The sequence below is a fragment of the Dipodomys merriami genome, unplaced genomic scaffold (genome assembly GCF_024711535.1).
Source record: "Dipodomys merriami isolate MVZ:Mamm:240054 unplaced genomic scaffold, mDipMer1.0.p SCAF_29, whole genome shotgun sequence".
In the NCBI taxonomy this organism is placed as follows: Eukaryota; Metazoa; Chordata; class Mammalia; order Rodentia; family Heteromyidae; genus Dipodomys; species Dipodomys merriami.
Genome location: NW_027204381.1, coordinates 4236383 through 4246966, shown reverse-complemented (window position 1 = coordinate 4246966; position 10584 = coordinate 4236383). Strand labels below are relative to the sequence as shown.

The window sequence follows — 10584 nt, the reverse complement described above, 5'->3', positions numbered from 1 at the left end:
TGAATATAGTGAGAACTTGCTTCCATAGTAGCCTTTAGAGTCTTTTTACTTGCAGAATATCTGGACTTTCATTTATGTTTATATTCATAGATGCTGCAAACATATCCTTTCAGTTCTTTGACTCTTCAGTTTCAAGTTTTATATTTAGTTCCTTATCTTGATATACAAGCTAACTTAAGTGTATCCAAGCTTAGCATTTCTAAAGTGAATTTGTGTGTGTGTGTGTGTGCATGTGTATTCTGTGTGACTTGCAAAGAAGGTAAGAGACTTAATTTTCACAAAAGTTCTCAATACAGAGATTTTTTCCCCCCTTAACTATAAGTGTTCATCACATACTCGTTGGGTGAGATGTTTAGGTTTGGAAGGTTCTAAGCCAGCCAATAATGTCATAAAATCAACCACAGTGTCAATGTTATGCTTCTGGGTGGTTGTGTCCTTCAATACACATAAGACACTCAACCAGCTAAAAGAAATGAGCTCAGAGATATTAGCTCGGAGGAAAAGAAGGATCACATTGAGGTCATTGATAGGGCATCCTAGCATCTTCCTACTGAGAAGATCAAAAGCTGGGAGCATCTCATAGATGGATAGTAGTCGTTTGTCCCACGTACATAGCCGTGTGAGGTTGTATATTATTAATGGAACCAATAGAGTGTATACTACTGCACTAGAGAGGCTAACAATCTGGAAAATGGATAGGGAGGTCAACCTGCATGTGATCAGATCCGGGACATGTGTCTCATCCTGTAGCAGTTCTGTCTTGATGGAACAGCTGAATTCTTTTTGGAAGAAGATATCCAAATGAAAGTGACCAAGATACAGATAAGTGGCTGAGGTGAAGAGGAGCAAGAGGGAGTTCCTTAGGAGATAGACGGCCACTAGTGAATGTGAGCGCTGCTTGCATGCCAGGTACCGTTCTAGCAAGGGAAATTCAAAGTATCTTTCTTTCCGGGCCCTGGGCAAGGGAAGAAAGAAGTCAAGGTTAGGAAGTGCCATTTAGAACCACATCCTAAAAATCACTAAGGAAAGTAACTGATCTGTGTATCCAAAATGACATGCTTGGTATACATGAAAAGCTGTCTTTCCCAAGCATAACCATGATCTTTTTAATGAAAGAGGTGTGTGATTATTTTCTAAATACTGGGTGCAGTGTGATAGACACAGAAGATGGTCAATGAATAATGAATGGTCACTATAAATTTCTGCCTACCAAGGCAGATTTTAACTCTAAGCTGAAATGGACTCTTAGGAAGCAATAGGCTTAAGAAATTAGCACTGGACTGGGAGTCCAAATCAATGCATTGTGATTCTTGACTTGTATACTCTTCACTACGATTTTCTTGGCTAGATTAGTCATTGTGTGTGTTGGTCATGGGCCTTGAGCTTTTTTGCTCAAAGCTAGTAGCATTTTACCACTTTGAGCCACTGTGCCACTAACTTATTCATTTTATACAAGTGTGGTAATATTTATGTGGAGAGCTGTGATGTTAAGGTACAGTGAAGCCAAGAAGCTGAGTGTCTGACTTATGGAAAAGGGGCATAAAAATATGCACATATAAAATAAAATGAATATTTGACTTGTCAAATTGATGAATATGACCCATAGTAGTTGCAAACGTTAGCAGATGGAATAACATTGTGGGTTGGAATGTTCAGAAATGTTTATAGAGAATATTGGCTTGAAGCTGGGCTCCAAGGGATGGAGAGGATGTAGTGTGCATATAAACATGGGAAAATACGATTTCATATCTTTGTTGAACTATTCCTTTAGTAGGGCCTACCCTGTTTGCCCTATTCTAAAAATGGCACTGTTCTCTGACTGTTCTCTATCCTTCAGCTCTCCAGACCTCCTTTCCTCCTGTTACTTTTTTTACACTACTCATCATGTATTAATGTATGTTTTACCTATGAGCTGTCATTTCTCTATCCTTCAGCTCTCCAGATCTCCTTTCCTTCTGTTACTTTTTTTTCTACCACTCACCATGTATTAATGTATGTTTTACCTATGAGCTGTCATTATTGTCTTTTTGCCTTAAGAGAATGTAAACCTCACATAGGTAGGTTTAGCTTTGTCACTCCTGCTTCCTCTAACACACTGTTGTATCAGAATCACCTAGCACAATGCCTAGTACTCTGATAAATGACTAAATAAATTATCTATATAGGGAAAAGGAGGAGACTGCTTGGATAGAGTAGAAGATTTCTGTCACTGCTATGGATTAAGTATTTCTTATCCAAGAGCTTGGGAGCAGAAATGCTTAACACTTTGGAATGTTCCATACTTTAGAATATTTGTATTATTCATAGTAGCCAGAGGTAGAAGTCACCTAAGTATCCACTTGCAGATGATTTCTCTGTCTATATTGACTATTACTCAGCAACAATGTGAATGGCATTCTAATATGCTACAACACTTTTACTTAGGATGCTGAATATCTCTTGAATTCTGTAGCACTGTTGAATTTGGAATTTTGGATAAGGATACTCAATATATAGTTAAAAGCATGTTGGGGCCTAAGACAAGTACTTGTGAGAACTTGTATATTTTTTGATAGGCATGGAGTTAGTAATGGAAGTTTGTGAATAGAGGAATAGAATACAGAAGTGAGAGTAATCCCTTATGGCTTAGGATATTATTGTAATGCTTAACAGAATCTTTCAGAAAAAGGCAGAAGAGATAACTCACTTCTCTAGTTCATCCCAGAAGACATGGGGGTCAGAGCTCTTCTGTCGGATCTTCAACATGTGCTGTACCAGGCGGATGGAGCGATTATAGGATTTGTCCAGTTCGCTGATGATGAACAGCAGATCTGAGCTGAGGGCTGGCACAGCTGCATACTGCCACAGCAGTACTGGCAGGTACATCGCCACAGCTAGGGCCATCAGGGAGTAGGGGAGAGCCTACAGGACAAGAATAGTTTGAGAAGAGAGCCTGGAGTGCTGAGCTTGATTGACAGCTCTGGGAAAGGGACTTGCTTCTACTCAGTTTCTGCCTCAGAAGGAAGGACAGCGTGCATAGTGGGCTACCCAAGGCTTTTTGCTGATATGGAAGAATATAAGGAGGCTTTGTAGAGAAGAGATGGCAGATTTCCATGTTCCACCAAACCAAAGTCTACGGTATTTATTTATTTTTCTTTCTTTTTTTTTTTCTTTTTTTGTTGGTCATGGGGCCCGAACTCTGGGCCTGGGCTCTGTCCTGAGCTCTTCAGTTCAAGGCTAACACTTTACCCCTTGAGCCGTGGCACCACTTCTGGCCTTTTCTGCTTATGTGGTGCTGAGGAATTGAACCCAGGGCCTCGAGCATGCAAGGCAAGCACTCTACCACTGAGCCACCTTCCCAGCCCCATTCGACACTATTTCTAAACTATCATTTGTCTAGGGACCTAAGGAGAAAAGAAAAAGTAAAAATGAGAGAGCAAGTGATCAAAGGAGAGAAAGAGCGAGTGAGTGAGCAAGTGAGCTAGAGCATGAGTGAGAGCGAGAGCGAGAGCATACAGGGAGATCCACCCCACTCAAATGTGTAAGCCTGAAATCAATGGGCGACACTTGGAACAGAGTTCTCAGAACCACACTAGTTTTTTTTCTCCCCTTGGCAATGCCAAATTTCACAAGCCTTGCCTCATTAGTTACCTTAGGGGTTGAATTATGTTTTTCACCCCACATATGCAGAAGTCTTAATCCTTAGTACCTTAGAATGGAACTATTTAGAAATAGGGTCTAAACAACTAATTATATTAGTTAATTTTAAATGAAATTATGGTGGAATAGAGTAGGTCTCTAGTCCATTATGACTCATTTCCTTAAAACATACACAGATACAGACACACACACTTTATATGAGGCAGGCAGGCATGGAAAAGAGCCGGAAAGATGTGTCCACAGCCAAAAGGAAAGGCCTGGAAGATTTGTTCCTTGCATCACTAAGAGGAACTTGATCTTGGATATTTTGTCTCTGGTTCTGTGAGATGATGCATTTCTGTTGTTTAAGTCACTTAGTTTGTTGTACTTTGTTATAGCAGCCTTGGAAAACTAATATAAGGACTTGTACTAGTATTTTGCGTATAGAAAAATGGCTATTTAGAAAGGCTTCTTAAAGTTACATTTTTACTAGGCACTTAACATTTTATTGCATTTGATTTTCACAAGGTTGCATTCAGGTAGGTATGATTAATGCCTCTACTTTACAGCTAAGTTAACTGAAGCATGGAAAGGTTAAGTACCTGTTTAGAGTTACATATCCAATAGGCTGGGGAGCTGGGATTTGGAAATTGGTTCCCTATATGACTACTTGACCTATAGTATCTTCTTTTTTTTTTTTTGTCGGCCGTGGGGCTTGAACTCTGGGCCTGGGCGCTGTCCCTCAGCTCTTCAGCTCAAGGCGAGCGCTCTACCACTTGAGCTACAGCGCCACTTCCGGTTTTCTGGTGGTTTATTGGAGATAGGAGTCTCACGGTCTCTCCTGCCCGGGCTGGCTTTGAACCGCGATCCTCAGATCTTAGCCTCCTGAGTAGCTAGGATTACAGGCGTGAGCCACCAGCGCCGAGCGCCCGGCTCTATAGTATCTTCTTAACCAAGGATGTTCTTTTAGAGGAGAGTTCAGACAAAAAGGAAGAGTACCTATTTCTACATATTTGATTGCATTTGGATAAAGAGAAAAGATATGTGTGTGTGTGTGTGTGTGTGTGTGTGTGTGTGTGTGTGTGTGTGTGTGTGTGTGTTGGTTTAATGGGCACCAGTGGCTCACACCTGTAATCCTAGCTACTCAGGAGGCTAAGATCTGAGGATCACCGTTCGAAGCCAGCCTGGGCAGGAAAATCTGTGAGACTTTTATCTCCAATAAACTACTCAGAAAAAGCTGGAAGTCACACTGTGGCTCAAGTGGTAGAGCACTAGCCTTGAGCACAGAGTCTCAGGGACAGAGCCCAGGCCCTGAGTTAAAACCCCAGGGCCTGAAAAAAAAGAAAGCTAAAAAAAAGGCAGTTTAGAGGAGTGGAAGTTTTATATATGGGTGAATTTGATGTAAAGACATATACATGCAAACAAACATCACCATAAAGCCCCTTTGCACAATAACTTTATGCTAATTATTTTTAAAAAAAACATTAGGATAAGTAAATCCTGCCACAAGTGAAAATTAGAACCTTTACCCTTGTCCGACAAATAACATTGGACACGTTATTTGTGCCATAATTCTTCACTCTCACAGTGCTTCTGTAGGTTTGAAGTGGAGCAGAGATTGGGCTTAGAGCGCTTCTTGGTGATCTTGATGATCAAGCATGTTAACCTTTTCCTAACATGAGATCTCCTCTGTGACCCTGTGAACTTGTAACCACCTATGTTGTGTTTGATCTACCAGTAACAGAGGTCTCTTGAGTTTCCTTCATAGAGTTTCTGGTCATTGAACTGTGGCATTTTGAGGTCTTGTAAATGACCATTCATAGAAAATATCACAAGTGACTTCTGATTAATCATAGTGAATTGGATGACAAATTATTATTATGCCTGCATAAGACTTGATAGGATGACAATAAAAGATAAAAAGGGCATAATTTTCTAAGGATGGAAGAGAGGAGACAAGAGAAGAGACAAGAGCAATAAAATGTGGAAAGCTAGAGAGCAGGTGTCCAGGGTTAGAAGGCAGGGACAAGCAAGCTATTTAGAACCATAAAGCTTCAGCAATCAGAAATATAGAAGGCCTCAGAAAACTAGCATGTAGAAAAGTTAGAACATCTGGGGGCTGGGAAGGTGGCTCAGTGGTAGAGCGCTTGCTTTGAATGCATGAGGCCCTGGGTTCGATTCCTCAGCACCACATAAGCAAAAAGAAAAAAGCCAGAAGTGGTGCTGTGGCTCAAGTGGTAGAGCGCTAGCCTTGAGCTGAAGAGCTGAGGGACAGCGCCCAGGCCCAGAGTTCAGGCCCCATGACCAGACCCCCCCCCCAAAAAAAAAAAAAAAGAAAAAGAAAAATTAGAACATCTGTATGAGCAACAGATCTGCAGAGCTTTTTTATAATGTGATACATTGAAGCTCCTACCCTTCCTTCCATGACAGGGGCTTGAAGCATATTTTCTGGAGAGATTAAATCAGATTGATCTCTGCACTTTAGTACACAGAAGGCTGAAGAACCATCCTCAATTGGTGATTGAACGAATGAATACTGAATGGTGAGACTCACAGCTGAGTTACCAGATGGTTGAGAGCCACGCTTTTTACAAACCTGCACCTTGCTTCTAACTACAAATTATGGACTGAGTGTCTCAGAGAAGACCAACCAGCCCAAAAGAAAAGATTACAACAGACTCTGATATTATGGATTTTTCTTAATGAAATAGACTAAAGGGTTTACCTTCAACTAAAGCTATCTGTCAACAGTCTCTCCCACAGTCACAAAGCTTCCTGATGAAAGAGGGCAAATGAAGATCAACCGGCATTTGAAAACTGCCAGGAACACAAAAATCAGCAACCAAAATAAGCAGGTATAGTAGGGGAAATAGGACATTGGTGCTGCTCTGTCCCTGTCCACTCAACCACAAAGCCAGCCAAATAGAAACTCTGCCTACTTTACCTTGTGAGGCCAGAGAGATTTGATTTTGTACTGGCCAGCCTCATCCTGTTCATGGTGAACAAGTAAGTCCCAACAGGAACTGTCCACGAATACGGCCTGCCGGACACTGAAGTTGCTGGGAGAAAAGCAGCTGATTGGAGACCCTGAAATAAGAATACAGTTTTGACACAACCTGGAATTGGAGTGGAGGAATGGGAACCCCACCCAAGGGGCCACAACCCTGCCAAGTTCAGTGTCTTGGCACTGTCTTCTTGTGCTTGTTTCCTGAGTTTGGCTCTGCTGTGTCATGGACAGTCAGGACATGATGGGATAACACTCACTGATCTGTGGAACTAATGTACTGATTTGTCCTTCTAGTACTGGTGGTCTTTTTCTTAGAGCTCCCCTGAACTCCCCTATAGGTAGACTCCTGCAATTTGGCACCAGAGGGTTTGGTGTTTGATAGTGACACCTTTGTTCCTAGAGAGGTGACATCTTTTAGATTCTAAAATATAGAAGACTAACTTCCTGAACTTCTGATTCTACCTCATGAGAGAGATCAAGCCAGTGGTATTGAAAGGAAAGCAGGGTTGGAGGAGTCTGACTTTTCTGGTTTTTCATCAGTCTCTGAATAAAGGCAGAGCCAGGAAACAGTACCTTTCCCCTTGTTGAAGATGAATGAAGATATAATGGTAGTTTGGACATCTCACTATGAAATGTAGTAAGCTTATAAGCACAGCCTAGAAAGAAAGTATAGAGGGAGTCCACTTTTAGTAGATGGAGTAGTTTTGCTGAGTTAATCCAGTGACTACAGCACTGTATACATATGGGTATTATTGTCTAGATATGCATATGAAGTTTATGGAGAGGAGGCAGATAGCTTATTCAGCATCTTTTTTGTTGTTGTTGTTGTTGGTTGCAGGGCTTGAACTCTGGGCCTGGGCCCTGTCCTTCAGCTCTTCAGCTCAAGGCAAGCACTCTACCGCTTGAGCTACAGTGCCACTTCTGGTTTTCTAGTGGTTTATTGGACATATGAGTCTCACGGACTTTCCTGCCCAGGCTGGCTTTGAACCTCGATCCTCAGATCTCAGCCTCCTAAGTAGCTAGGATTACAGGCGTGAGCCACCAGCGCCTGGCTTATTCAGCATCTTTGAACACAGCTCTTAATATATATTCTCAGTAACTCTGGAAGTGAAGGTGGAAAAAGGGCTCAGGGAAAACAAGACTTCACAGCATAGTTGACTAAGACAAAGAAGTTTCATATTCTGAAAAGATTATGGGACCTCAATGTCTCTTATCTCTATAAAGGTTCAAATAAAATTAATTATTACAATGGTGTACAATATATTAATCCTGAAATTACAACTAATTATCTTTATTATAAAATTTCAGAGTTGACTTTTAACACTTTTCTTTGGTGCCTTTGCTTTATTAGTATCCCAAATATATGTACAGTCTTCTCCTTTGGTAATCCAGCCCAGCCCAAAGTGATAAAGCCTAGTCAGTGTGGGAGCTGTCTCACTTCAACTATAAGGCATGCAAAGGAATGAAGCAGGGTCTTTCACTTACCATTTGAAGCAACTTACCAGAGGAAAACTCCTGGGCAAATGCCAAGGACATCAGCAGCAAGGGGAAGCCTACAGCAACAAACTTGACTATTTGGTCCAGGGGCAGTTCTAGGCGCAGTCCTTTGAGGTGGGAGCCCCTGCGGTCAGGCAGCAGGGCATCAGAGAGCATATACTCAGCGGCTGTGTGTGCGAGCGACATGATGCTGCAGAGCTTGGGGGTGCAGAGGTGGCAAGAGATGTCCTGGGGTAGTAGAGTGAGAAGATGATGGCTTTAGAAAGCAGGCTGTGAGCAGACTGTGCTTCAGCACCAGCTTCATGGATATCTATGCTAGAAACAGGCAACGATTCTCTAAATAACTGCCCAGGCCCTGAGCCAGGCACCATGGTAATTAGAGGGAGGTACAGCCTCAATGGGTCCTTGCTGGAGGAGGGTCGGACTTCATGTGTGGCTGGTGCCATGCTGTTCTCTGGTTTGTCTCCGAATAGATGTAACCTGTGGCTTTATACTGCCCTCTCATTAATAAAGTATTTTCAGCTGGGTGGTGGATAGAAAGAGGGCAGTGGAACCAGATCCCCCATATAATTGGTGTGGATTTTGGGTGGGGATTGCTTAAATGGGCTGGAGGCCCTCATTTTGTGGGTTGAGGTGGGAATGGAGCCCCCAGGACTCAGCTAGGATTGCTAACCTTGTAGAGTAGTCTTTGTTCTAGTGATGAATTTTGCTCCTGGCCCCAGCTCTTTCCCAGAAACTGCTGTGGATTTGATGTTAAATATGCTTTCCCACTCTGGTCTTCCAAAATATTTCAACCACATATTTACAATGTTTGATTCCTTTTTTAGGCCTTTCTAGCTGGGTGATGCATGGTAGTATTGAGTACAGGAAAGAGCATGACCTGTGAAAGTTGGAGGGAAAAGTTCTCCCTTGGACTGCTAGGAATGCTAATTTTTAAAAATACATCATTTGCATCATTTTTCCACATCTCAAGTGGTAGTATGAGACTGTCTTACAAAATTGTGGTAGTTGTTTATGAGTAGTGTATATGAAGGTATTAGGTAGACTGTAACATGCAGGATAGGTGCTATGGTTTGGTGGAACATTAAGAGGTGGGACCCAGTGAAAGGAAATAAGGTCACTGGAAGAATGGCCTCAAAGGGCAGATTGGGACTCTCAGCACTTCCTCTCTCTCTTTTGCCTTCTGGCTACCTCAAGTTAACCAGCTTCTTTTGCTATGCAGTTATATTCTTTTTTTTTTAATATTATTTTATTTTATTTGAGAACATACTGTACAGAGGGGCTACAATTACATGGGCAGGATAATACATACATTTCTTACCAAGCATTGCAGCCTCCTCCTTTGTTTACCCTTCACCTCCCTTCCCAGCCTCCCCCCTCCCCCCACCCAATTATACCCCCCTCCCCCCCCCCCGACATTGTAAAGCTGGTTTTGACATGACATTTTGTACTTCTCATTGTTGCAACAGGTCCACCTGAATCCTTAAACGACTTGTTTGCCCCCATCTCCTCCACATGTTATACTGACATCAAATATAGTGAAAGCGGGGGTTACACTGTGGGGGAGGGACATACAAAGCAACAAAGAAATAATCTTATAAATGCGTTAGAAACATATGCATGAAAGAAACGAAAACATTAAAATACATACTTAAGGGTTCATTTTCCTAACATCACATTATCTGACCTTTTCTGCTTGACTCATACCTATACTAGAAATTGCAAATAAGGGAAACCATGGGACCTATGCTTCTTTGGGCCTGGCTTACTTCACTTAATATAATTTTTTCCAAGCCTTTCCATTTCCTAACAAATGGGGAAATGTCATTCTTTCTGATGGAGGCATAGAATTCCATTGTGTATATATACCACATTTTCTTGATCCATTCATCTACTGAGGGGCATCTGGGTTGGTTCCATATCTTAGCTATGGTAAATAATGTATGCAGTTATATTCTTTTTTTTTTTTTTTTTTTTTTTTTTTTTTTTTTTTTTTTTTTTGGTCTGGTTGTGGGGCCTGAACTCTGGGCCTGGGCACTGTCCCTCAGCTCTTCAGCTCAAGGCTAGCGCTCTACCACTTGAGTCACAGCACCACTTCCAGCTTTCTTCTTATGTGGTGCTGAGGAATCAAACCCAGGGCCTCATGCATGCAAGGCAAGCGCTCTACCACTGAGCCACCTTCCCAGCCCCGCAGTTATATTCTAATGTATAGTGCAACCATAGGCCCAAAGGAACAGGGCTGAACGACCACAAACTCGAACCTCTGAAAGTGTGAACCAATTAAATATTACCCCTCCTTTATTTCTGTGCCAGGAAATAGAGAAGCATTATACTACTGGACTATATCCTTAGTCCAACTTCTCCTTCTTTTAAGTTGATCATCTCAGGAGTTTTTTGTGATAGAAAAGCTGGGTAACATATAAAGTGTCATCTCAGTTCAGTGTGGTGGGTTGGTTGGGAGA

General features: G+C 41.9%; 1 protein-coding gene across 1 annotated transcript; it reads right to left on the bottom strand.

The window, feature by feature from the left end:
- Nucleotides 1-315: 315 nt before the first annotated feature.
- Nucleotides 316-8308, bottom strand: LOC138838729 (pannexin-3). The gene is made up of 4 exons (XM_070038069.1): nucleotides 8128-8308; nucleotides 6563-6705; nucleotides 2687-2901; nucleotides 316-955 (listed from the first exon to the last, which is right to left on the bottom strand). The coding sequence occupies exons 1-4, from the start codon at nucleotides 8306-8308 to the stop codon at nucleotides 316-318; spliced, it is 1179 nt and encodes a 392-aa protein (XP_069894170.1).
- Nucleotides 8309-10584: the final 2276 nt, after the last annotated feature.